Source organism: Equus przewalskii, chromosome 2, assembly GCF_037783145.1.
Source record: "Equus przewalskii isolate Varuska chromosome 2, EquPr2, whole genome shotgun sequence".
Classification (NCBI taxonomy): Eukaryota; Metazoa; Chordata; class Mammalia; order Perissodactyla; family Equidae; genus Equus; species Equus przewalskii.
The window spans coordinates 40,386,308-40,413,948 of NC_091832.1; the positions used below are offsets into that span (position 1 = coordinate 40,386,308).

The 27,641-nt window shown below is 45.8% G+C and overlaps 2 protein-coding genes across 7 annotated transcripts; one reads left to right on the top strand and one right to left on the bottom strand.

Annotated features, from left to right (window-relative positions):
- Positions 1-438: 438 nt before the first annotated feature.
- MASP2 (MBL associated serine protease 2) lies at positions 439-17,371 on the top strand. Of its 2 annotated transcripts, XM_070610823.1 has the most exons (11): positions 448-574; positions 663-891; positions 1,062-1,239; positions 2,019-2,150; positions 4,158-4,354; positions 4,429-4,576; positions 9,823-9,941; positions 11,596-11,677; positions 14,243-14,377; positions 14,885-14,959; positions 16,178-17,371. In XM_070610823.1, exons 1-11 carry the CDS (start codon positions 570-572, stop codon positions 16,939-16,941), a joined length of 2,064 nt encoding a protein of 687 aa, XP_070466924.1. In that variant the 5' UTR covers positions 448-569; the 3' UTR covers positions 16,942-17,371. The 2 variants fall into 2 exon arrangements, with proteins under 2 accessions (XP_070466925.1, XP_070466924.1); XM_070610824.1 differs by lacking the exons at positions 4,158-4,354; positions 4,429-4,576; positions 9,823-9,941; ... (2 more) ...; positions 14,885-14,959; positions 16,178-17,371 and adding an exon at positions 2,796-2,955 and having other exon boundaries at positions 439-574.
- On the bottom strand, positions 14,607-27,641 carry TARDBP (TAR DNA binding protein). 5 transcript variants are annotated; one of them, XR_545207.2, is made up of 8 exons: positions 27,243-27,641; positions 26,002-26,253; positions 23,566-23,729; positions 22,847-22,987; positions 22,044-22,214; positions 20,444-21,655; positions 19,438-19,710; positions 14,607-18,658 (listed from the first exon to the last, which is right to left on the bottom strand). XR_545207.2 is itself a non-coding variant. In XM_008522099.2 (6 exons), exons 2-6 carry the CDS (start codon positions 26,237-26,239, stop codon positions 21,125-21,127), a joined length of 1,245 nt encoding a protein of 414 aa, XP_008520321.1. In that variant the 5' UTR covers positions 26,240-26,253; positions 27,243-27,641; the 3' UTR covers positions 19,731-21,124. The 5 variants fall into 5 exon arrangements, 1 of the variants encoding a protein (XP_008520321.1); XR_545208.2 differs by having other exon boundaries at positions 18,282-18,658; positions 19,438-19,471; XR_545206.2 differs by having other exon boundaries at positions 18,282-19,710.

Below are 27,641 nucleotides of genomic sequence, written 5' to 3' on the forward strand. Positions count from 1 at the left end.
CTTCCAGAAGGACTTGGTGCCACCAATTCCCGAGTCGATTCCTGATTCCACTGCCAACTTAGAGTTGCTTCCTGGAGAGATACTTCCACCTGTCCATGTGTTTTTCCAGCTTCCAAAAAGTTGATGCTGCCTCCTCTCCCATATTCCCATCCCTGTGGACTGGGATTTTCAAAACTTCCCTTTTCTCTCTTATAGTAGTGTTTCGGGAGGGAGCAGGAGAAGTTGCACATGTGCGCCCTCCCATCTCTAGGAGGGATGGTTGTCGAGATCATTGTCAGGGAGTCCCTGGCCAACTTGAGAGGTCACACACTGAGGAGGAAACACAGAGGTTAAGGGTGAGGGACAGAGCCAGGATTGTTGCCAGCCCTGGCTGTCATCCGGGTCCAGCTCCTGGTTCCTGGAGCATCCTGCCCTCCCCGCCAGGAAGTCTGGGCCGCCAGGAGTCATGGGGTCGATTCCCAGAATCCCAGGGTCCGGGAGGCCAGGGCAGGGCCAGGAGTTGGACAAACAGCTCAAAGGTGAGCCAGCGTGGGGCTCTGGACTAGGCCTGGCCAGCCGGACGGGGCACCATGAGGTGAGTGGGAGCCCCCACAGGCGCCTGCAGGAGTGAGGGAGGAGATCAGGCCCCTCTGGACCCTCACTGCTCCCCACGCTGCCCCCAGGCTGCTGATCTTCCTGGGGCTGCTGTGGGGCTCAGCGGCCGGCGCCCCGGGCCTGCAGTGGCCCAAGCCCGTGTTCGGGCGCCTGGCATCCCCCGGCTTCCCCGGGGAGTACACCAACAACCAGGAGCGGCACTGGACGCTGACCGCACCCCCCGGCTACCGCCTGCGCCTCTACTTCACCCACTTCCACCTGGAGCTCTCCTACCTCTGCGAGTACGACTTTGTCAAGGTGCCCGCAGGGCCGGGGGTCCTGGACACTCTTGTGGGCTGGGAGGGGGGCTCCCCAAGGACAGGCCGGGGCTGAGGGACAGGGACACCTGGGAGCAGAGTCTGGCCTCAGAGGGAGGGAGGGCAGGGCTTGGGCCTTGTTGTCCCTCCCTGTGACCCTGAATCCCACAGCTGAGCTCAGGAACCAAGGTGCTGGCCACACTGTGCGGCTGGGAGAGCACAGACACGGAGCTGGCGCCCGGCAACGACACCTTCTACTCGCCGGGCTCCAGCCTGGACGTCACCTTCCACTCCGACTACTCCAACGAGAAGCCGTTCACAGGCTTTGAGGCCTTCTACGCAGCAGAGGGTGAGCCAAGAGGAGGCCGAGTGCTGGGGCTGATGGTCCATCCGCATTGGGGCAGTAACCCTGTGCTACGCCAGGCCAGCCTCCCTTTAGTCTCCCCACCTCCGAGCCCGGATTCCTGCCAAACCAGCAGGAAAGTCCACACCTCGGTCCAACATCTTCCACACTGCAAATATCAATAACAGCCATGACCTCCACTCATGGACTCAGCCCCGATTCTGTGCCAGGTGCCGAGCCAGGGACATCCTCACAGCCCACCCCACCCCCCAACCCCTGTGATGCAAGGGCCGAGTGAGCCCATTTACACATGGGAAAGCGGAGGGCCGCCAGTCTGAGTGCTGCTGAGAATGCACAGAGCATGGCGTGCTGTATGTGCATGTGGGCTTCAAGTCTGACACGATTTCAGATTCTGGCTCCTGCAGGGACCAGCTGTGTGACCTTGAGAAAGCGCCTCAAACATTCTGCGCTCCTCAGGAGGCGGCTGCAAGGGTTCATTGGAGCTTGAGTAGCAGACCCGCCTGCGGGGTTCAGCTGCTGGCTGCTCCCTTCACTAGCTGTCCTCGTTGGTGCAAAAAGGTGGTATTTACCTCTCCCTCCAAGTGTTGCGGGGAGGCTGCAATGACCCCAGGCTCCAGTGCTTGGCCGGCACCAACCACCTTGGGACATGAGGCGGCTCCTCTCACATCAGCCATGAGGCTGAAGATCTGAATCTGAGCCCAGGCCCTGAGAGCTGTCCCATTTTCTCTCCTGCTGACCGCCTGCCTGGCCCGCCTCTCCCCTAGACATCGACGAGTGCCAGGTGCCCCCAGGAGAGGCGCCCCCCTGCGACCACCACTGCCACAACCACCTGGGTGGCTTCTACTGCTCCTGCCGAGCGGGCTACGTGCTCCACCAGAACAAGCGCACCTGCTCAGGTGAGCCACCCCGGGGCAGAACGAAGGGAGGACCACACCCGGCGCGCGGCCCAGCCCCCACCCGCCCCAGGATACAGTCGGCAGGATACAGTTGGTTCCTCCAGGCCGTAGCTGCTCTGGAGGGACCACTGGGCTTGGCCCACTAGCCACTTCTCCTAGGCAGGGGCAGCCCCTTCTCTGATAATCTGTCCCCTCCTGCCATCCATTCATCTGATCACATCCTTTAACTCCTCCCCCACCTCCTTCCATCCTTGACTCACTCTCATCCCTCTTCAGCTCATTCACTTGATTAGCATGCCTCAGGCCCCCCTCTGTGTACCTGGCCCGTCTGGGCTCTGCGAACCCTACCCCAATACAGCCACCTCGCCCTCCGTGGGCAGCTCCCAGGGGAAGGAGTGGGGCACCTAGGCCTGGCTCACACAAGCTTCTCCCCCAAACTTCAGGGTGGGAGGCAGGGCCTGCTCACAGGCACCGGTTCCTGGCCCCCAGCAGGCCGATCCCTTTGGGCTCTAATGCCTGGCGCCTGGACAGGAAATCAGCTGGTGCCCTTGGGCGTGGGGAGCCCTGACCTGCTGGCGCTGACCCTGCCTCCCCTGCTCGGCATCTCCCCCATGTCTCTCCCTGTCTCTCTGTTCTCTCTTCCAGAACAGAGACTCTAGCCACCCGTCTGGCTCCGGCCTGCCAAGCGGGTCGAGGCCAGAGCAAGGCCCACTGGCTGCAGCTCTGGGTCGGGCCGACATTGCTGCTGCCATCAGCCCCCCATTCACCCCACCATGGACCTAACAATAAATCTGGCTCCACTCCACCTGCTGCTGCTGCGTGTCTCTGGGGTGGAAGGGTGGAGGAGGGTGGCAGTGTGCACCCTGGCCTCTCCTTACTCTCATCGTAGTCTGGATGAGCCCTGGTGGGTGGCAGCTCCCTCCACAGGGCCACAGGCTCCTTTGTCAGAAGGGCTTGCTCTGGGCCCTCCATTTTGAAGAGGCCCAGATAGGGGTGGGGGCTGGCCTGAGTTCACACAGGGAAACAGAGCTCTCTCTACTCCCCCACTGGGTCCCCGTGGGCTGAGCTCAGAGCATCCTTGGACCACCTCTTGTCCAGAGGGCAACTCAGGCCCCGCATGTGCTGGGCCGGGGGAGCCTGAGCCAGAGCAGAGAGGCCCAGGGAGATAGTCATCAATGGACAGTCTGGTCCCCACATCCAGGGGCAATTCCCTCTGCCCCATGGGGAGCAGCCCATGGAGGAAGGAGGGCAGCGTTGGGACTCTTCATTTCCTAGAAGCCTCTCAGCTCATGTCTGCATCCCTCTCCATGGCCGGGGGGCAATGGGGGCAGACCCCTCCCACAAATGACATTCTCTCTGCAAGGGCAGAATTAGCTGTTCCAGTGAGGAAAGAGGGCCCCAGACTGGCTTATGATCAGTGTGGGCTTGAACTTCTCTCAGCTGCCCCCAGGGCAGAGCCCAGACTCAGGGAAGGTGGGCATGGGGAGGCCCTTCCTGACCTCCTGACTGTTCCAGGTGGGGACCCAGGGGAGGCTGGACTGGCCTGAGCTGGGTGCAGGTGGGAGTCCCCTGGTGGACGAACTTGGGAGTGGCCTGGTTCAGGGGGCAGGGTGAGGGGCCCCCCCAATTCCTGAGGAACAAGGAGAGTCCCCTTCCCTTCTCTTGGTGCCTCCTGCCCGCTGAGAGAGGCTGACCTCACCCACTTGCCTAACCCCTGGGGTTGTGACTCTGGCCCAGGACTCCCCCCACCAGGAGCCTCAGCTTAGGGCCCCACCCTCTCTGGGGGTGTGAGGCGGGGCCCCTGGAGAACACATATCTGAGTGCCACCCGTTTCAGCTAAAGCCAGAGAAACCCCTTCCTTAATTGTCCCTTCAGCTCCTGGGGCGGTGGTGCGGTTTGGTCTCCAGAGGTGCCCCTGGCCCTGGCCGTGTGCAGGCTGGACAGGCAGGGCTGGGTTATGCTGCCTGCGCCCAGCTCATGCCACCCTGTCCTCTCCCCTCTTCCCAGCCCTCTGCTTGGGCCAGGTCTTCACCGACCGGTCTGGGGTGATCAGCAGCCCTGAATACCCACAGCCGTACCCCAAACTCTCCAGTTGCACCTACAGCATCCACCTGGAGGAGGGGTTCAGTATCATCCTCAACTTCGTGGAGTCCTTCAACGTGGAGATGCACCCCGAAATCCAGTGCCCCTACGACTCCCTCAAGGTCTGGTTCCCATCACCCCCACCTCATCCCGGCTCCTGCAGGTCCTGAGGTGACAGGGACCTCTCCGCTTTCAGATTCAGACAGACAAAGCGGAGTACGGCCCATTTTGTGGGGACACATTGCCTGGCAGGATTGAAACGAAGAGCAACATCGTGACCATCACCTTTGTTACCGACCAGTCGGGGGACCACGCAGGCTGGAAGATCCACTACAGCAGCACAGGTGAGGGCAGGTGGGTCTCGGTGCCCAGCAGGAAGCTCTTCCAGAAGCGTCAAGGAGCTACATACGATGGAACTCTTCCTTGCCAGGCCTGGGAAGCACAGGGGAGGAAAAAGTTTTCCTTGATCCTTTTAGGGTCCCTGGCTGGGTCTGAAAAGTCAACTGACAAAGACACAGTAATAGGAGAAAAGCATCCACGTTTAGTTCATGTCAGTTTTCCATGGCACGGGAAGTGAAGGTTTGATGACGAGTGCGTGGTCGTGGAGGAATATGATAGGTTAGGGGTGTGAGGTCAGCAGTAAACTGAGGGAAGCTTAGCAAGGACTGTGTGTTCAGTCTTCCGGGAGTCACTTTGTCTGTGGAAATAAAGCTTCTCTCTGGGTACAGGGAGTGCAACTCCCAAGTGAGGGTCTTATGACCTGCTTCAGGGAAGAAGTGGGTAGGGGGGACAGTCAGAGTGACCTTCCTGCTTCCACCATTTTCTCAGACTCCCTCAGCTTAAAATACTCAATATGCCAAAGTGCCGTATTTTGGGGTAGTGTGTCCTGAAACCCATCAGAAGACAGACCAGGTTTGAGTGGGAGGCAATGGTCCTGTCGACGCAAAAGAACCAATGACCGTTCCATAAGCAAGAGAAATAAGATGAGTTTATTTGAGCCAGAGTGAGGATCATAACCCGGGAAGACCCTAGAAAGCGTTCCAGAGGCATGGGTTTCAGTGCAGTCTTCTACCTTTTTAGAACAAAGAACACATTAAACACACCCAGCATACATTTGGCCAAAATTTCAAAGAGGTATTTAGTTGCAAATCAGCAGGTCAACGTGACCCTGATGCTCTGAAAGGGGGCTAATAGGGCAGGGCGTTGGGGCGGAAGCATGCATTCTTATCTTAAGAGTGCGTTCTTTACTTTAATGGATAAGCAGATGTACAACGTGTGTTTAATAGGCCATAAGTCAGGCCTTTAGTTCAAGCCAAATCAGTTTTGAACTCAAATAATTACCCCATATACCTCAATATGTGGAAATCTCTTGTCAGTCCCCTAAGGGACCATCCACCCACCATCCATCCATCCATGCATCCTTCCTTCCACCTGTAGGAGAAAAAAATTAATTTTCCCTTTACCTGTGGCTGGGAACAAAAGACAGATTAACAAGAGAAAAACAAACAGAAGTTTATTAACATGTCTATCTCATGTGTACACAGGAGATAACCCAGGGGAAAATGAGGAAGTCTCAGAGGTGGTTTAGAATTCAGGCTTAAATATTATCTTCCGCTAAAGACAGAAGAGAGAAGGGTGTGTGGCGGGCTGGTTAAGGGGAGGTGACCAGGAAAACTATGGTAAACAGGAGTCAGGTTTGTTATGCAGATGGAAGACCCTGCCTTCTCCACTGAGGAGAGCTTCTAGAGATTTAATCATCCTTCTCCTGGTCCAGAGGAGACATTCTCACAAATGGAGATTTCCTTTGTAAATGTAAATTTCTCTTAGAAAACAACAACTTCTACTGTGTTTTCAGAGCTTCTCCTGTGTCTGCTCTTTCTCAAAATAATCCTTATGCCAAAGAGGCATATTTTGGAGTGCCATGTTCTACCACCCTTCACAAACATCCATTTGTCCGTCCTTCTCTCCCTTCCTTCCATCCATCCATCCTTCTCTCCATCCTTCTCTCCATCCACCCATCCATCCTACGGATGTGACCTGACCTTTTGTGGGGAATATGTAATGCAGAAGCCACAGTACCCACCACCATAGCCTCTGCCCCTCAGTCCAGTCTGGTCACAGCAACATAACCTCAGCCCTGACAAGCACAGCCAAGCACCAGGCATGGTGAGGGTCCAGAGGGAAGACCTGGCCCAGGCAGGGGCTGGGTGCCAGGGAAAGTATCCTAGGACTGGAAACACCTGAGATTGGATTGAAAGGCTAAGTAAGTGTTCAAGGAAGGTGGAAGGGCGTTCCAGGTGGAAGGGAAGAGTATGTGCAAAAGCCCAGAGGCTCCACGGTTGAGGGTGTGGCACTGTTGAGGGTGAGCTGGGGTGTGCAGGGATGGGGTCTCGATCACGGAGAGTTTGGAGTAGACCTACACTTCAGGGAGTCTGCAGCTGGGGCCTGTACTATGCCTCTCTCAACTGCCTCCACTGGCCCTGGCTCCGTCCTCTGGAGCCCAGGGGGTCTTCTGCCACCTCTTCCTCACGACAGACTTTCAAATGCTAGAAGGTGGTTCTCAGCCTGAAGCAGCCCATTGGCGCTACCTCCTTAAGACACAAGTTCAGGTCCCCCCACCTTCCAAGGCACTGACCTCTGGACATTGATGTGGGCTTGGCAAGCCAAGGAGTCAAAGGAAAGATTTCCTGGACTCTCAAGGTCTGGTAGTAGTGCTCCTTTACTCAGAGAATAGCATGGGGACAGGACCCATGGGCAGTAAGAGCTGCAAACATGGGTTGAGGGTTAGGGCTAAATTTATAAGGTATAGGTCTGTGGGTTATTTCTTTACAAGACAAAGGAAAGATCACGTAAAAAAGTCGTTAAAACAGTATCAGTGTACGTGGGGTCTGGCTATCAGGTGGTCCTATAACTTTGGATACGAATCAGGTCTAATCAGGTCAGGATGTCCTACACTTCCCGGAGGATGACATAGATCGGCATGTACGACAAGATGCCTTGGCCACCTCTCCCTGGGGCAGCCTTGATCCTCATCAGACATGTCTGTGCCTCTCACCACTCTCAGCCAACAGATCTTTCAGGATGTTGGCATTGCAAAATAACCAACAACCATTCTATAGATACGATAAGAGAAGTAAGGTGAGTTTTACTTGAGCCAGGATGAGGATTATAACCCAGGAAGGCAGTTTCCAGAAAGGTAGAAAGCATTCCAGGAGAGGCATGGTTTTCAGTACAGTCGTAAACCTTCTTAGAACAAAGACCATACATTAAATAAGGTGAGGATACATATTCATCAAAGTTTTAAAGAGGTATTCAGTTGCAAATTAGCAGGTCAACATGACCCGGATGTCAGGAAAGGGACCTTCCAAACAGGGCGTAGGAGGGGAAGTATGCATTCTTATCTTAAGGGAGTGAACCTTTTTTTTTTTTTTTTAAAGATTGGCATCTGCACTAACATCTGTTGCCAATCGTTTTTTTCCTTCTTCTTCTCCCCAAAGCCCACCAGTACAGAGTTGCTTATTCTAGTTGTGAGTGCCTCTGCTTGTGCTATGTGAGACGCCACCTCAGCATGGCCTGATGAGCGGTGCCATGTCTGCCCCCGGGATCCGAACCAGGAAAACCCTGGGCTGCCGATGGAACATGAGGAGTTAACCACTTGGCCACGGGCCGGCTGTGGGAGTGCATTCTTTAACGGTGAAAGCAGATGTACAATGTATGTTCAATGGGCCATAAGTCAGGCTTCTTTAGTTCAAGCTGAATCCGTTTTGAACCTGAATAGTATGTGAAGATCTCTTGTCAGTGTTATTGGAAGAACAGAGTAACTGAGCTGGGGAGGCTGGAACTGGAGGTAGGGCCCTGGCTCAGGGCACAGGCTCTGGTGTCAGACTGCCTAGGTTTGTCTCCCGCTGTACCGCTTTCTGTTTCCCGGCTGTGACACTGAACCTCTCACATAACTGTTCTGTGCCTTAATGCCCCAATTATCCAATTAAGGACATCTCCTTGGAAGGGTGGGCTAATGCATGGAAGGCACTGGGCACAGGGCATGGCATGGAGCACGTAACTATTAGATTATAGGTATTAGAGTAATTTAAAAAACGAGAGCGGTGGGCCGGGTGGCGTGGTGGTTAGGTTCATGCACTCCACTTTGGCGGCCTGTGTTTACAGGTGCGGATCCAGATGTGAACCTAGCACCACTCATCAAGCCGTGCTGTGGCAGCATCCCGCATAAAATAGAGGAAGATGGGCACAGATGTTAGCTTAGCAACAATCTTCCTCAAGCAAAAAGAGGAAGATTAGCATCAGATGTTAGCTCAGGGCCAATCTTCCTCACAAAAAAATAAAAAATGAGAAATTGGACTAGAGAAGATTACTCCTTGGGCCACCCCTGTTGGAAGTGTGGGAAAGGGTGAGAGACTGAACAGGAGACACACCAGCCCTTTGGGAACATTTCATTTGCCTCCTGTTCATTTTTGAAAGCCTTTCATTTTCCTGTAGGTCGAAACAATAAAACTTTTAAGACTGAAGTGCTGGTTTCAGAGCAAGTCAGAGGGGAGAATGAGGTTTGCCAGCTGGTGGGTGAGAAGGGGCCAGGACAGAGCCTCCAGGTGCTTATGAAGGAAGGTGCCAGCAGGGCGCTGGCCTGGGTACCATGCAGCCTTGGGAGGCCCTGGGCTCCTACAGGGCCACCAGTGCTGTCCCTGGAGATTGGTTTCCTGAGGGGAGACTTTGGGGGCTGCCTGGGACTGAGAGCCACCCTAGGGCACAGAGATCAGGTGCGGGAGGAGAAGGGGACTCAGTAAATGGCAGGCACACGCTGAGGGGTACCTGGCTGTGCCCTCACGTGGGGGATGGGCTGAAGCCTTGCGGTGACAGCAGGCCAGGTTTGGCAGCCAAAGTGGAAGACAGTCTCCCCCGAGGCTGGAGCACCGTGGGTGTGTGCTCACAAGGGAAGGCACGAGGCTTCCTGAGCGCCAGTCTGGATCTGCGTCCCAGGTTTCTCCCGGTGGGAGGGTTCATTACAACTCACTCTTTCTGAGTGCCCAGCAAAGCACTAGCCCAGGTGCTTTACACTCCATCCTCAGGACCCCCACGGAAGCTGAGCAACTATTCTCCTCCCACTCATCTTACAGATGAGGAAACTGAGGCTCAGAGAGATTAAAAATACCCACTGGGACACGGAGAGCTGTGACTCAAACCCTGGAATCTGGCTTTTTCCCTCCCAGTTACTCACTTGGTTTTCGGCAGTGTACGTCAACTCTCTGGCGTGGGGCAGACACTCCACTTGCGTGACCGTACATTTTTTTTTTAAACTGTGGTAACATTGGTTTACAAATGCGCATCTTCTTGCATGCCTGGCTTTCTCGCACAGCTTTGGCTGAAGCCCAGTCAAAGCAACAAATCCTAATTTGCACACCAACCAACCAAGCTGAATCTTGCCTTTGGTTTTAAATCTGCAGAACATTACCCTACCGTGGCAAGCACTCTACATGTTAAGGGTTTCATTTACAAATCAAGAACTTCAAATTGCTAAATTCAGACTTCCTGCTCTAGACCACATAAAAACCACTAAGCCAGGTTTTCCTCTGCACAGCTCGGCCTTGCCCTGATCCGACGGCACCACCTAATGGCCACATCACACCTGTGCAAGCCACATACATCCTGAAAGACAGCTTCTCCGTCTTCTGCAAGACTGGCTACGAGCTTCTCCAAGTGAGTCAACACAAAACTGTCAGCGCACCAGGATCGTGATAGTTTTTAAATGCATACATATTTATATCAGCAAACATGTGAAAGGAAAATAGGAAAACAGCTGTTGTCAGCATGCTGGTTTCTTTAGCCTATGGTTAAACAACAAAAATCAAAGGAATGGTACGTTTCCAAAAAAGAAAAAAAAAATGGATGACTATGGAGAATTTTTGCTTAGGAATTCTGCCTTTTTAAAAAAGGCTACTTTGGGGCCAGCCCGGTGGCGCAGCGGTTAAGTGCGCACATTCCGGTTCCGCGGCCTGGGGTTTGCTGGTTTGGATCCCAGGTGCAGACATGGCACCGCTTGGCACGCCATGCTGTGGCAGGTGTCCCACATATAAAGTAGAGGAAAATGGGCATGGATGTTAGTTCAGGGCCAGTCTTCCTCAGCAAAAAGAGGTGGATTGGCAGCAGTTAGCTCAGGACTAATCTTCCTCAAAAAAAAAAAAGGCTACTTTGGAAAGCTGGTGACTAAAATAGACAACTTTCCTCTATTCACACATTACAGCAGCTCTTGCTAGAGTGGCTGACACAACAGAAGGATGAGTTTGCCATCCTTGTCTCATGTGATCAGGCTCCTCCTCCTGGTCAAATGATGACCTTTATATGAAACAGTTCCTGGGCCCACAAAAGATTAAATGGTGCCAGGAAACAGTAAATTCTGCAAAGTTATAAATAGTGACCACTGTTAAGGGAGAGGCAGGATAATTTTTAAAAATGCTTAGCGTTGCTTTAGGGGCACAGGTGAGAGATTAACATGTCCTCTTTATGTTCTTCAAAATTGTCACCAAATCCCAGTGGTAAAAAGTAATAACAATAAAACAATAGCTAGCTATGCAGTCCAGTCCTTTGGAAGGGGAAAAAAAAAGGGAGAGAGAGACACTTTTCCCACCTTGCAATCTTCTTGGATGGGCTCTTTTTCACAGCACCTTGCACTGCAAACCTGTTTAGTTTCTAATTTAAAACAAAACAAAACAAAACCTCCTCCTCTCTTTTGAAGCATATTCTGCCAAAGCCATCTTATTTCATTTTAAAGTCTGATTTTAGAAAAATAATATTTCAATGAATGAAAATGTTTCTCCATAAATGATATTAGCAAGGAAAACTGATTTAGAACACACATGTGAAGCTTATGAAGTGTTTTTAGTAACTTTCCTCCAGCTAATGGAGGCTGGAAAATGGCTAGAAAAATCCACATTCACTCCATGTCTGATCAGGTTGGCCTTTTCCAAACTTCTGACCACCACCCTTTGGTACGTTATAGAAAGGAAGAGTGAGACATCAGCAGAACTGTGAGATCTGATGTGTTCCTGGATTAAAGTGGAAAGCATAAGATCTATCATAAATTGCTGCAGAGGTTAACATATGATTCCTAAACTGCCAGTACATCTTAAAAGGTGATATACAGCAGAGGTGACATAACCAGCAGAGCTGACGGCAGCAAATACGCACATACGTCAAGGCACAGTTGAGCTGTGCCTCTGGGCACGGGGGTGTGTTCAGCCCCTTGGGAGTCCCTCGCGAAACACTGGCAGAGGAACTACTGCGGGGGCACAGCTTTGGGGAGTGATGTTATGATGTAAACAATGAGATTAATATTTTCTGAATTCCTCTTTAGGGGGGTTATTTGCCCCTGAAATCATTTGCTGCAGTCTGTCAGAAAGATGGATCTTGGGACCAACCGATGCCGGAGTGCAGCGGTACGATCACGTGACAACTCCCTTAACTCCTGCTGCTGCTATTACTGCTGCTATTGTCTCTTCCGGTCTTCTTACAATGATTGTTTACGAGGCTTGAATTCCAAATTTGCTTCTCATTCCCAGTCTCTCAGTGTGCTCTTAGAGGTTAAAACGGGCCAAGCTACTAAGAAAAGTATTTGCTTTAGAAAAGCGTGATCTTTAAAAATATTTTTCTAAGTATAAAACACTCATACAGACGGGAAACAGAGAAAATTACAAACATCTTAATACCCATAATCCCACCGAATGAGTGTACAATCACTGTTATCATTTTGGTGTCTATCCCCCCAAGTACACACATATCTCACACGTGTAAACATGTATAGGCTACTGTATGCAGGGATGGGGTAAGAGAGTGTGTGTGTATATATATCTACCTATATATACACACACCCCCCAACCTGGGCTGATAGCATACATTACCATTCTGTGAACTAAGAATCACACATCTCAACATTTTTTCCAATTGCAAATACATGTTAACTTGAAAAAAGTATAAATTAACAAAAATATATAGTGAAATCCTCTCTCTCTCAAATCTCCAAATTAGGACTAAGAATTTGGGGTCTTTTCCTTCACATTCTTTATCTCCTATGCTCTGTATACTAACATATTTCACTATTAGATACTTTTTAATCAAAATAGGATACTTAATCTGACTGCAATGTGCTCTTCCCCCTACAAATTGTTGGGTAACTTTCCTCATCAATTCAAGTATTAATAGAGCCAGTTGTTCATTTTAATAACTGCATAGTATTATCATCATACAATGTAAGCTTTTAATCTGATTTCTGCTTCCAGTTTCTTACTATCACACACATGGCTGTAGTTCACATCCCTGTATATATTTTTGCATATTTTGTGCAAGTGTTTATACAGAATTCCTAAGGGAATTTAAATATGTTCATTTCATAAGTTTACATTCCCACCAATTAGACTACCAATTTTTTTTTTTTTTTTTTTTTTGAGGAAGATTAGCCCTGAGTTAACATCTGCTGCCAATCCTTTTTTTCCTGAGGAAGACTGGCCCTGAGCTAACATCGGTGCCCATCTTCCTCTACTTTATATGTGGGACGCCTGCCACAGCATGGCTGGACAAGAAGTGCTATGTCTGCACCCAGGATCCAAACCGGTGAACCCCAGGCCACTGAAGCAGAACGTACGAACTTACCACTGTGCCACCGGCTGGCCCCAAAACTACCAATTCTTTTAATTCAAAAACCTTACAGGGGCTGGCAGCAAAGGGAGTGTCTGGAGTCAGATTCGGCACTTTTTGCTGGGAGTTGTGGCATCTCCTCTATGTGGAATCAGACAATGTAGGCAAAGCACCTGGCCCAGAGCCAGGCACACAGCTATGAAGGGGCTGAAAGCTATCTAAACAATCTTTTAATAGCCACAGAAACACATCAACAATTTTTAGGTGTCTACTGTGTGAAGAACTAACTTTTAGACTGATATCACTGTCTCACGAATTGGTTATTTCATATTAGTAATGTCCTAACAAGTGTGAATTCTAATCCAAATTCAAGGTATTAGGACTTCCAGGTCTTCTAAAAAGTTCGATTTATGAAAAGGCTTTTTTTCCTTCTTCTCCCCAAACCCCCCAGTATACTTGTATACTCTAGTTGTAGGTCCTTCTGGCTCTGCTGTAAGGGAAGCCACCTGAGCACGGCTTCGTGAGCAGTGCTAGGTCTGCTCCCAGGATCTGAACCAGCGAAACCCTGGGCGACTGAGAGAGCAAACTTAACCACTCCGCCAGGGGGCCCGGCCCCACGTGAAAAGGATTATTAAGAACAAGCCGAGGACTTCAGAATTGTCCGTATTTCTACCTTTACAGACAAGCAAATTGCAAACCGAGTACCTTTCCCTCGCCCCAGATAGTACAGGCACTCATAGGCTGTGCAGCCTGCTTCCTTCTGTGTTGCTGTTTGGCTGCAAACCTTTATGTTAGAAGTGAGAGGGCTAAGGCAGTGCAAGTGATTTCAAATTCTCTTCCTTTAGGAAAGGCATCATACCACTCCTTCCCAGGGACTTCACATTGATCTAACCATTTAGGGACAGGCATGAGAGGGACGCTTTAAAACCACACTAAAGCAGGCGCCAGCAGCGCTGTAGTGCTTGGCCACCAGTGGCCAAGTGTTTAAGTTCGCGCACTGTGCTTCGGCGGCCCAAGGTTTCACCAGTTCGGATCCTGGGTGTCGACATGGCACGGCTCATCAGGCGAGGCTGAGGCAGCATCCCATATGCCACAACTAGGACCCACAACTGAAAATACACAACTATGTACCAGGGGTCTTTGGGAGAAAAACGAAAAATAAAATCTTAAAAAATCTTTAAATTCGCACTAAAGCGGTTCTCCCCACTTTCAGAGATGAAATCAATGAGGCCCACTGCACAGGGGAACACGAACACGGCTTCAAGTCAAGCAGCACACAGCACAACCACCTATCATCAGTCTGCACATCTCCTCAGTGTTAGTACAGAAAGTGCAAACTGATGGACTCCTCCCTCTCCCTCATTTCTTAGTTGTTGACTGTGGCCCTCCCGATCATCTCCCCAGTGGCCGCGTGGAGCACCTCACAGGTCCTGAAGCGACCACATACAAAGCTGAGATTCAATACCACTGCAATGAAACCTTCTACACAATGACAACAAATGATGGTAAGCATACTCTTCAAAGCTGGGGATGCGGGATATTTGGGACCTAAGTCCTCATGATCTGAAAATAAAACACTAACCCACAGTTTTGGCTAAGGCTAGACAAAAGATTAAAAAAAAAGCACTTGTCCCACCTGCTAAGTGAAATATCACAGCTTAAGTGACTTTAATGTCAATTTGCAAGAATCTGAAAACAGATCTTATCTAGTAAATGACTACTACAAACACACAATATATTCCAAATGGTTTAATTTAACAAGTCAAAACCTTATCATTAAGCACTTGAGATCTTGATACATATTCAAGTTATACATCTAAAAGGTTTCCACTTTGCAAGCAAACACGGTAATGCAGACACCTCCTATTTATGAAATCATGTAAAATGGTTATTCAGACACCTCTATTTCTCACTGATGCTCAAGAATCAACATTTTTCAAGGGGGTATTCAAGAAAATGACAACCACCTTATACACGCAGTTAAACATTTTTGCTTTTCCAATGATTTGCAGGTAAATATGTGTGTGAGGCTGATGGATTCTGGACGAGCTCCAAAGGAGAAAAATCACTCCCCATCTGCGAGCCTGGTAATGGATACATTTATACAAGGGATCTGTAATTGATGGCAAGTAGGACTGGGTAGGAGACAACAAGCATGGCTTTAGCCATGGGAGGCAGAAAAGCAACTTCAGCACTGGGCTGACACCAAGTTAGTATTTCCAGACAATATGTTCCCATGATCCCCTGTCCACAAGGAGAGGGCGTTAGGTGCTGACTGCATCAGTCAGTTATTTTTGACCTTACAACTAGGCAAGCATAAAAAATGAATGATTTTTAAAATTATCTTGAACCATTTACACATTTATAAACATGAGTTTTTCTGTTGAGTTACTTTTCTTCTCTGTAAAAACGCTATTAAAACCCAAAGCTAATAACTTCATTATTTTCCTAAGCAATTGTTTTCGATGACATCTAGTTTTTAAACAATAATGGAATTTGCCCTTTAATAGTACTTAAAAAATTTTTTTTACCAGAACTTGCTCTGAGGATATAGTTAAGTAGTGATTTTAAAAAAAATTCAGAAAGGTAGTATTATATTCATTACCCTTATGCTATTTGGCTTAAATTAGTTTTTTTAAAAACCTCTATCTTAGCTGACCCGTTTATAAGTTTTAAACAAGTATTCTGCCACAACAGGAAACAAATTTGCTACATTAATGAGCGTATTTAGTTCGCAATAGACAGTAAAATTTAATATCTGGAAGAATAAACTAGACCAAAAATAGTAATTTCTGAACCAGAAGGTTCTTGGCTACAACTGCAATGTTCTAATTTTTAAGACATTTAAATGTTCAAAGATGAAAGTAATTTTGCAAATCCCATGATGGTGACCTTAGGCTCCTGCTTTCCCAGAACTATATGGGAAATACTCATTTTACAAGTAAGAAAACAGAAGCAACGAAAGGCTATTTCCTTTCACTTTCTACACACATCACCCAGTGCATCAGCTCAGACAATTCCTGTTTGCCCTCAAAATAATTTCTCCAATCATGCAGATCATTTCTTTTAGCAAAACAAATTCATTTCTAAAAGTTAATTTTCACTCACCTCATTTTCTGAGGCGCTAAGAAGTATCACATGGCTATTTGAATTGTGCTGTTGTAAAGCAGCCTCACTTCCCTGTATAGGGGGACACCCACCAATTCATGAAATACAATTCTTGGTTGACATTAGATATACACAACTCCAAAGTGGTACTAATTAGAGATTTCTCTAATGGCTGTATATATCTGCTTTTTCACCAGTTTGTGGAAAATCAACTCGTACTACAAGAGGCCGTATACATGGAGGGCAAAATGCAAAGCTTGGTGATTTTCCCTGGCAAGTCCTGTTACTAGGTGAAGCTACAGCAGCAGGTGCACTTTTATATGACAAATGGATCCTAACAGCTGCTCATGCTGTATATGGGCAAAGAGAAGATGCCTCTTCCCTAGACATTAGAATGGGTGCCCTGAAGAGACTGTCACCTCATTACACACAAGCCTGGGCTGAGGCCATTTTTATACATGAAGATTACAATCATGATACTGGTTTCGATAATGACATAGCACTGATTAAATTGAAGAACAAAGTTGTAATCAACAGCAACATCCTGCCTATTTGTTTACCAAGAAAAGAAGCTGAATCCTTCATGAGAACAGATGACATCGGAACTGCAGCTGGGTGGGGATTAACTGAAAGAGGTTTTCTTGCCAGAAATCTAAAGTTTGTTGACATACCAGTTGTTGACCACCAAAAATGTACTGCTGCATATGAAAAGAAGCCCTATCCAGGGGGAAGGGTAACTGGTAACATGCTTTGTGCTGGCTTAGAAAGCGGGGGCAAGGACAGCTGTAAAGGTGACAGTGGAGGGGCATTAGTGTTTCTAGATAATGAGACACAGACGTGGTTTGTGGGAGGAATAGTGTCCTGGGGTTCCATTAATTGTGGGGAAGCACATCAGTATGGGGTCTACACAAAGGTCATTAACTATATTCCCTGGATCAAGAACATAATCGATAATTTTTAATTTTATGTCTTCCGTCAGGAAATGATTCCTTATTTTAAAAAAATACCTGTAAAACATCTTAGCAGCACAATGTGACCTGAGAAATATTAACACAGCAGTTGTTGCTACACTGAAAAACCAAAACCAAACTACAGGTGGGAATGCCATGACAGGCACTTCTCAGCTCGCCAGCTTTTCACCCCTTACTCTTTAATTTGAGGGGACATAAAACATTATAGTAATATTCACCATCTTTGCCAATCCAATAGAAACTCACTGGTTAAATTTGTATTTAATTACATACAAAGTCCAGTATCCCTTTTTTGGACTGGCTGTTTGCATTTCTGTAAAATGCCTGTTCGTGTTCTTAGACTATTTTTCTACTATTTTGGGACTTTTCTTATTGATCTCTAACAGAGCGTGATATAATACAGCAGTATTGGTTCAGGAACAACCTTGAAACGTGGTGTTTTTTTGGTAGATCAATTGGAAACATCAATAATTTAGCCTAGGTATTGACTGATTTCCATGTTAAAAACCAATACCACAAAACGATGAGATACAATTTTTCACTTATCAAATTGGCAGACAAAAACAACATGGAATTGCGCTATTTGACGTTGTCATACAACATGAATTTTCTAAAGGACAATTTGGCAATATATATCAAAAGCCTTAAAAACATGCAGTCTTTGACCTAGTAATTCCACTGCTAAGAATTTAATTTAGCTGTGAGGATGTTCCTAGCACTTGGAAATAACCTAAATAATGTTCAAACTCAGACGACAGCTGAATCAAAGGTGGCATTTCCATAAAATGAAATGTGACATTAGAAATAAGTGATGATCTTATAGATAAATCTGTAGTGTTTTTTTTTTCCTTTTTACAATGAATACGAAATAGTCGGGCACACTCAACTAAACAATAGATCACAGATCATACAATTGCTGAGTATAGTAGAGAACTCACAAATACACAATTAAGAGGTATACTCTCCTAGTACTCAACAACAACAAATTATTCTAATTATCACATGCATTTTCTGAATTATTAAGTAGTTAACATCTTTCTTTTTCCTAAGGACAAAATTTGAGCTCTGACTTAACCTTAAAAATCTCATTTCATTTTAGTTGGCTAGTCCTCCCTAAAAAGTTTTAATAACTAACATTTAACAAAATTTTTCTTTCTAGCCAACGAGTTACCATTATATGTAAAAATTCATTGTGAGTTTTGGCTTTATTTCTCTTGTGCATATAAATTGCCAACTTTTTGAGACTCACTTTTCAAAGGTAACTTTGCAGCATCTTTGTTACATATAAAAAAGAAACTATGTTTTTCCAGTAAGACTCCAGACACTAAACTGTGGTGGCAACAAAAATTTTTATTCAACTGCTTCAAAAAAATTTTTAGAATGCATGTAGATGACCAAATAGACTTTAAAAACAAATCTTTGCCAAATAGTTTACTTCTAAACTTCAAAATTTTTTTTTAGGGTAGAATTAAATACCCATAGCTATGTAGTACCATAAACATGTTAATATAAGGCTACTCAACATTGAAAGCCTTCTAAGACTGGTAACTAGATTTACACAAGTATAAATAAGGGATTAAAACCATGCCATCGACAAGTTAACTTACCCCTGGGTTCCTTGAAGGCTTGTCAGTTTAGTCTTTGGAGGTCCCCCGAATACCATTTTAAGTGTTACCATGTTACTGCTGCTGAGTAATATTGCAAGTGCTAAAATGCAAAATTCAGATGGTACAGGGTTTGGAAATCATGCAATTTAGATGCAGGAAAAAAAATTAAAACAACGCAAGATCCCTTTACAGAGAAAACTGAACAACAAAACAATGTGGCGATCACAAGTCCAAAGGAAGACTTCATTTATAAAAGTTTAAAACACGTAACTTGCAAAATGACAAACCTATTTATCATAATCTAATTAGATAAGGGCAATAGTAAACTATCAACACAAAAATTGTTACATTCTTCCGTTAGAAAACGAGCTCAACTCTCACAGAAGTAGCAGTTACATCAAAAGTACAATAGAGAATCAATATATTATTGCTTTTACATACTTCACACTGCATCGTGAGAGTCTGAGTTTTGTAAACGATTTTATTCAACATTACTATAATCCCCCACCTTGGGAGGACAAAGCCCATTTCACTTAACACTTCCACAGACAGACAACCCACCCTGCTAGTTCTTAAAGCTATCAGGCTTCTTAAATGGATTTCAGGCACAAGATAATTTGTGGTTTCTTCTACTTTATCCCTATTGCAATTAATTCCACTTTTCAAATCCAAAACTAGAAAGGTGCTGATATTCCCTTTTTTCAATTGATATGCTTTGTTACAAAGCACTGAAAATAATTAACATTGTTTTGCCAACTCCCCCAAATAAGAATATTTTAGAAGGCATGACTTCCCAATGGAGATTTATACAGGCCATGTAAATAGAACATCACCCAAATGCACAGAGGCACTAAGAAAAAGCTGGAGGGTACTGCTTACCATTTTAGGTGCGGTCACCCAGACTTATTAAAAACTAGATTTAAAAAGAAAAAAAAAACTTTTCACTTTGGACAATGCAAGAACATATAGCAATTAAGTCTGGGTATCAGATGTCAATGCATGACAGGTGATGAATCCATTTGACTTGAGACAACTTTTCAAATAAGTTTATTTGAAGCAAAATAAGCTACTGCCAAGAAACTTTATGAAAGTTCCATCTCAAAAGGGTCAAAAAAAGGGGAATTAACTGCTATGAATTCTTTGCATTCAGGGCTGCAAAACAAAGACACATATTATTTAAATCAGTTTTATTTAAGAATTTCCAACATTGACAACTCTTATAAAAAGCATCCAAGCACAGGACACAGAACCGCAGCAAACAGCATTCTTATGGGTAGCTAACAGACATTAGAACTTCCACCCTTCTTTGAGACACCCCGAGCTCACTGGTGAACTCTGCTTCCAAGTACTCCTGCAAAGCACACCACAAGCTCAGTCCATGTTCTCAACCCATCAGCTTCAGTTCACATTACCACACTTACAGATCAGTAACAGAAGAGAACACACACCAGACAGCATTCGCAGCAGTTGACAAAGGGGTAGGGGAGATACAAGTATCGTTTCACTAACACATTCAACTAATGTGGGTCATCTAAGAACAAAACCCAATTAAGTCTTCCAACAGCTGTGGATGTCCTTTGAATGCAAAAAACATTCGTACATTATTTGCTATCATTGCTCTCTGCACACTCTCGCACCAAAGCCACAGGATTGAGAGACACATCTCGCCAAGTTAAAAAATATCCATTATGCACCACCAAGTCTCTGCACGCGCTCTCTCCTTTTCTCGCTCATACTAGCCTTTCATGCCTCGGCACCACCATCAATCCTCACACAAGGTTTCAAAAGTTCAAACAGCTTTCTGGTTCCATATCACAGCCTTGCGTTCATAGCGTTGATACGACTCCATGAAATAAAGAGTAGCGGATAAAAATGGGACACCCACCGTCAAAGACGCAGCCTGTGCAGTGTGATGACGAATTCTTGAATGAGAAAGCATGTAGACAGAAGCATTCCTATGGCAGAATATTTACAGCACTACTTTCAATGAAGTGCTTCTCCCATAAACATTTGACATGAGATGAACTGTGGAGATTAAACGAAGGCTTCATATTGTACTTTTGTATGAAGGGAGACACGTGTTAAACACAAAACAAAACAAAAGAACCAAACACTGTGACACCATGATCTCCAGAAAGGAGCTTTTTCTAAGGAAAAAATCCATATGGTGGGGTTCAAATTAAAACAAGGAGAAAAGAATGTAGTTCTAATCAATGGTTTCCATTTTGAACATGCAAAGAATTCACTTGACAAGTCCAGGGATAAAATATTACAGGAGAAACCTTTCGATATCAATTGTAGTGTGTTGGTTTACCAATCAGGCAAACAGCAGTTCACTTTCAAACACTCAATATTTAACCCTTTATGTAACAAAACTTATAAAATTCCTTTAGCTCTTCCTCTGTTTCGAAAGAAAAATGTCAAAAATACTGCTGAATATACTCCACACTGAACAAACCAATTTTGAAAATTCTTAGTACATACGTATTTTACAATATACTTACCATGAGTTTAGAAAAATTTGAATTCCCACCAGTCTATACCAACCAACCATAACCCTCTGTGTCTACATTCCCCAGCCAGAGGATTTAGAATCCATGCTTGAGCCAAAGCCTCCATTAAAACCACTGCCTGACCCCGCATTGGATGCTGATCCCCAACCAATTGCTGCACCTGAATTAGAACCACTGTAAGAGTTATTTCCAGAACCAAAGGCCTGATTTGGCTCCCTCTGCATGTTGCCTTGGCTTTGGTTATTACCTGACGGGCCTGACTGGCTCTGCTGACTGGCTAACATGCCCATCATACCCCAGCTGCTCTGCAGGGCTGCCTGGGCTGCGGCCATCATGGCTGGATTTATGCTAAAAGCGCCAAAGTTCATCCCTCCACCCATATTACTACCTTGATTGTTTCCCAAACCAGCTCCACCCCCTCTACTGTTACCAAATCCACCCTGATTCCCAAAACCACCTGGATTACCACCAAATCTTCCACTTCTTTCTAACTGTCTATTGCTATTGTGCTTAGGTTCAGCATTGGATATATGTACGCTGATTCCTTTAATGATCAAGTCCTCTCCACAAAGAGACTGGGCAACCTATAAGAAATAAGGGATGCGAATAACAAAGATTAAACCATTGATTCATATATCAAAGTGGCAATAAAAATTAAGATTTCAAGCCATTATTTAAGCTGGAGGAAAAATAAGCAACGAATGCTCATTTCATTCAAACCCATAAAATAATCTTTAGCTTTAGTAATGGCAACAAGGATTTTTCAGTTTACTTTCAAAAGATATATAACACTCGTAGTTAAACACCAGTTACTGGAAAATATCTAAAGGGTTTATCACAAATACCTAGGCCCATATACCCCACACCTTATAAGGTTGGAAAGCTTAGCTAAGGATGGCAATTAGCTGAATGGGAAAAGTTCAAGAGAAATTACCTAATTAGCTGGGGCAAAGTTATTAAAGAGGAAAATACCTGATCGTCTGCAAATGTAACAAAGGCAAAAGCCCTGAATGGCTTGGGGATGAAGACGTCTACCACTTCTCCATACTGGCAGAAGAACTGCCGCAGCTCGTCGGCAGTCATGTCCTCCGTGCAGCGCCCGACAAACACCTTCCGGCTTCTCAGAGGCTCATCTGGGCTTTGCTGGTCAGATCAAAAAGAAGGGAAAACATCAGAAACGTTTTACGAGCAATGAAAGAGGCATTATGGTAGAGGATGTAACAAAACCGGTCTGTCTCTTCTATCAGGTGAGTCTTTAAAAAGTAGGTACATTCTCATTTTTTCGCATCGTGCTTCTCTTTCTTGTAGGACTTCAGTGAAAAATAAAGTTTTAAAGTTTAAAGTTCATGAAAGCATACGTGGATTACGGAAAGTCAACGACTGAGAAACGTCCTGGTAAAGATGACCATGTTCCCAATAAGCACGTCTTGCTTGCTTGGAACAAGTCAGGCCTTTGTAACAAAATTAATGTATTCTGATTGTCTTTGTTTTCGCATGTAACTACGCAAGAAATGTTAACTTGCTAGAAATAACAAGAAAAGAAGGAATAAAATGAACAAAGTCTGAGTTTCAAGGGGTGCTAAACTAAGTAATTTCAAATAAGCATAAAATATTCAGCATGTATTAAGGTCCTAAGGCTTTAACAAGGCAAAAGATTCTAAGAACACACCCTGCCACTAGCTTTGCCAAGTGTATTTAATGTTTTATTTTACAGTGTCTTCTAAGGAAGTTTCTCAGCAAAAATTACCAAAGCAGAGGAAAAAAGAGCAAAGTACCTTAGAATTAGGAAGTTTACAGTCACACCATCGTCCATCTATCATATGTCGCTGTGACATTACTTTCACCTGAGTTTCATATTCCGTAAAACGAACAAAGCCAAACCCTTTTGAATGACCAGTTTTAATATCTTTCTTGACCTAGGGAAAAAACCATTTAAATTTACTACAACTACACAACACACAAACAAATCAGAATTCCTCGACAATTTCAATGGCTTCAATTGGACGAGGTGGCTCATTCAAAACTTAAATCAAGTGATTCTTCAGGCAAAAGCAACAGGAGGGTAAACGTTGAATCCAGATCATGTTACTAGTAGAGTAAAACTCATTTACATAATAGAATTTCAACAAAATGTTTTAGAATCCAAAGATAAACTAGATTTAATGTTTACAAAACAATTAAGAAAAGCAGAAAATAAAAGTTTTTAATCTCCTAGTAATTTAAGTTATAAAGAAAAAAGCCAACGTCACCTCACCTCCTTCCCTTAAGCGTTTGTATGATAGTAGGATTTTACAATATCAAAGACAACAACATACAGTACATGCATAAAGGGAAATGGTGTGAGCCAAATTTCTTTTTAGCATCCCCTATGTATACAAATAACGAACACTGAAAATATTTTCTACTGACCATGAAGGGCAGCGTCACTAACACAACAGGAGTTCTGAGCGCTCATTCACTGGGAAAGAAAAACTTAAATGAAATCAAAGTTCACCTGAACCATAAGAACTTCTCCAAAGGTACTAAAATATTCCTTTAGATCCTGTTCAGTTGTTTTCCACGGGAGACCCAACACTATTAAATCAGATGTTTTCTGGACTGCTCTTTTCACTTTCACTGCTGATGAAGCATCTGTCTCATCCATTTTTCTTTTGTTATCTAAACAAAATGGGCAGAAACCTCTTAGAACTCTTCGTTTAACACTTCTTAAAAACACGTTACCTCCTACATCTAGAACCGAGAAACAAAAAGATTCTGCCTAAGAACAATAAGATACTGAAAACTTTTGGCAAAAAGTGATGCTAGCCTCAAGGACAGAGTAAGGCATTAAACAAGCGGGTGAGGCACTTTTCTGGTGCAAGTCCAGAGACTCCTGCATCTGGTTTTGTATATTTGTACATCTCAAGATTACAACTGCATGATCTCTCCTCTCAAAAGGCATTATCAAAACAAAACGAGTTCTACTTCACTTTGAATATAAAATACATTAAAGAGGGAAAAAAGGTTAAAAAACAGTGTGATAATATCTTTCTGCCTATTAAATAGACTTGCTTAATTATTTTAATGCCTGTAACTTAAAGGCTATATACCAAAAAATTAGCAACTTTTATCTCCAGCTGTGGATTTAAGCGTTTTCAATTTTCTTTTTCTTTCTTTTCTTTTTTTTTTCAGATTTTTAAAATTTTTTTTTCTCCCCAAAGCTCCCCGGTACATATTTGTGTATTTTTAGTTGTGGGTCCTTCTAGTTGTGGCATGTGGGACGCCGCCTCAGCATGGCCTGATGAGTGGTGCCATGGCCGTGCCCAGGATCCGAACCGGCGAAACCCTGGGCCACAGAAGCAGAGCACGTGAACTTAACCACTTGGCCACAGCGCAGGCCCTTTTTCTTTCTTTTCTAAACTTTCCACAATGAACTCACATTAATTTTGTAATAAGAAAAAAAAACCTTTAGGTTATTTTTAAAAACCAATATTTGGAAGGGAAGAGGAGGAACGATTTTTAAAAACAGACTTTATTTTTTAGAGCAGTTTTAGGTTCACAACAAAACTTCGAGGAAGATGAGATTTCTTTTTTTTTTCCCTTTTTCTCCCCAAAGCCCCCAGGTACAGAGTTGTACATTCTTTGTTGTGGGTCCTTCTAGTTGTGGCATGTGGGACGCTGCCTCAGCGTGGTTTGATGAGCAGTGCCACGTCCGCGCCCAGGATTCGAACCAACGAAACACTGGGCCGCCTGCAGCAGAGCGCGGGAACTTAACCACTCGGCCACGTGTCCAGCCCCGAGACTTCTAACATACCCACTGCCTCCACACATGGAATAACCTCCCCCTTTATCAATATCCCCCACCAGGGTGCTCTATTTGTTACAACTGATGAGCATACACTGACACATCATTATCTAAATAACATTTTAAATTTGGGTAAACATTCATCTATAGTCAACAGCTCAAGAAACAGCTTTCTTAAAAAAACCGAGTCAACCCTATTAAACATTTTCTTGACATTAAGTCAATGTCTTGCATACTGACCATATATGATGGACTCTTGCAACATCAAGTTATAATTAAAGTACCAGACAGATGTATCAACCAGCACACATTTCTACAGCTAAAATGCACCCATTTCCTTGGCATACTTGTTAATCTTCATGCTTCCTTTTCTTTCTCTTTTTTTTTTGAGGAAGATTAGCCCTGAGCTAACTACTGCCAATCCTCTTTTTGCTGAGGAAGACTGGCCCTGAGCTAACATCCATGCCCATCTTCCTCTACTTTATATGTGGAACGCCTACCACAGCATGGCTTTTGTCAAGCGATGCCATGTCCGCAACCAGGATCTGAACCGGCAAACCCCGGGCTGCTGAGAAGCGGAACGGACGAACTTAACCGCTGCCCCAGCGGGCCGTCCCCGATGCTTCCTTTTCGTAGATTTACAACATCGGGGATAAGGGACAGTGAGAATAAGACCAGAACCCAAAACTATAATTAAGACTACATTAATTCAAGATTTGGGCTACTGCAATTGATGTTCATTTAAGGGGGGAAAAAAAGAAGTCAGATTAGTTGAATGAATGATGTAAGCCTGCAACGACAAAGACCTAACCAAGATATTGGGGCACTTCAGAAGAATCTATTTACAACAGACTAATCTAAATGCAAAGCATTCTTAGTAATTCCTCAAATTTGGCATTAACTTGGCAACGTTTGTTCAGACGATTATTTAAATACATATTTTTCTCTCTAAAAAATGTTTTGTAATTTCCAATTTTCACTAATTTAGACTAGCTGTCTTCGAAACTAATCTAACAGTAACATTTAAAGAAATACTTGGGTTATAGGAGACATTTCACCATGCAGAAAGGCCATGATCTATGACTTCGAATGAGACACAGACCCCACAGTACTTTAGCACTATTGCAACACCAAATGGCAACAAACCTTTGGGATAGTTCACAACGTACACCAGGTTCCCCCAGCCAGCATCCGGAGCATGCAGAATTCCTTCTACCAGCCGGACCCCTCTCATACACTGAGACACTGGATTCCTGTAGCGCAGCCCACAGGCCCCTGGAAACTGGGCTGTCACCGTGGACAGCAGCACCGTCCCATCATCTTCCGACGGTATTTCAATGGGCTCATCATTCTCATCTTCCGTTACCCGAATATATTCAGACATTTTTTCTTCTTTTTCTTAAAGGGAAAGAACACTTGTGTCAAATCAACCGTTTCCTTATAATCAGCTCATCAATACCACGACCATGTCATTGTCCTAAGAGATCCAGAAAAATTCTTGCGGCTTGCACTCATACGTGTTGGTTATCCCCGAAAAGAGAGGAGGCAAAGGCAAAGATAGTGATTCCTATTAAACTGGGATGCCTTGCTAGTTCATTCATCCAATAAATATCTGCTAAGTGTCTACCACGCATGGGGGTCTGCAATTACAACTTTACAACCAGTCAGCCCCAGGTAGCACGCTGGTTACAAGGTGGAGGGGCGAAGGGAAGCAAGAAAAAGATAGCGAACGAGTCATTATTTTATTACAATCGTGATATACGCTGCTAGGAACAAGTCGTACTCCTGGGGGCCGGGGAGAACCTAAACTGGTTGACACACGCGTATGGGTCAAAGCAGACCACCCTAAGCCAGGGATGCAGAATCTGAGTCTTGAGCATTGACTGGGAGCAAGGAGCCAGGTGGAGAGAACAGGGAAAAAGTTCCTCCCTGTGGGACTTCCGGGGGCTCTCCAAACTTGAGCCACAAGGAAAGCGGCGACAGGTCCTTGGCGACGCGGGCCGCCACCTCCCAGAAGCCAGCGCGTGGCGGCCGAGGGAGGGGTTTTTCAGCGCGGCCGAGGTGGGGCCGCAGGGGCACAGGCCTGAACTGACAGCGTCTCCCCGACGGTAAAGTACCGAAAGCACAAAGCACTGCCCGGCCCGGGAGCCAGGCCAGACCTCGGCCTCGGGCTGCACGGCCCCGCGAGCCCGGAGCTCCTGCTCCGGCGCTGGCTGCCACCCGAGCCAGGCCCTAACGACGCTCCCGCGCGAGCCCGCCCGGGCAGAACAAGGCAGGCCCGGCCCCGCGGCTCCCTTCCCGGGGCGGGCGCCGAAGCTGCCGCGTCCGCCTCAGGACAGGAACTGCGGCACCCAGCGCGTCCTCAGTGAGCAGCGTCCGCGACTCACCCGCTAGGCCGCTGCTAGGAAGCCCGACAGGGGAACCGAAGCAGCGAGGGATCCAAGAGCAGCCCAGCTACCGCTTCGCTCCACAAAATGGCGCTAGGGCCGCCTCCTCCCCCCGCCGGCCGTCGTCCTCTCCCACCGGCTCCCCGTCAAGAGGGGGAGGGCGCCGCAAGGAGACGCGACTGCCCTATCCTTAGTCCTCTCAGACCTCCTTACTGGGAGTCTGAGCCTACCGAGCGTGTTGGAAGGATAACGTAAGACCGGCGCCTGGGCCTGAAAAGCTAAAAATTGAAAAAATGTGGGTGCGTTGGCTTTTAACTCCCCCCACGTAGCGTAACAGATGGTTTCGCCCGACCAACCGACGGCCCCGGGTCTCGGCCGGAGCTCTCGTACTTTGAAAGT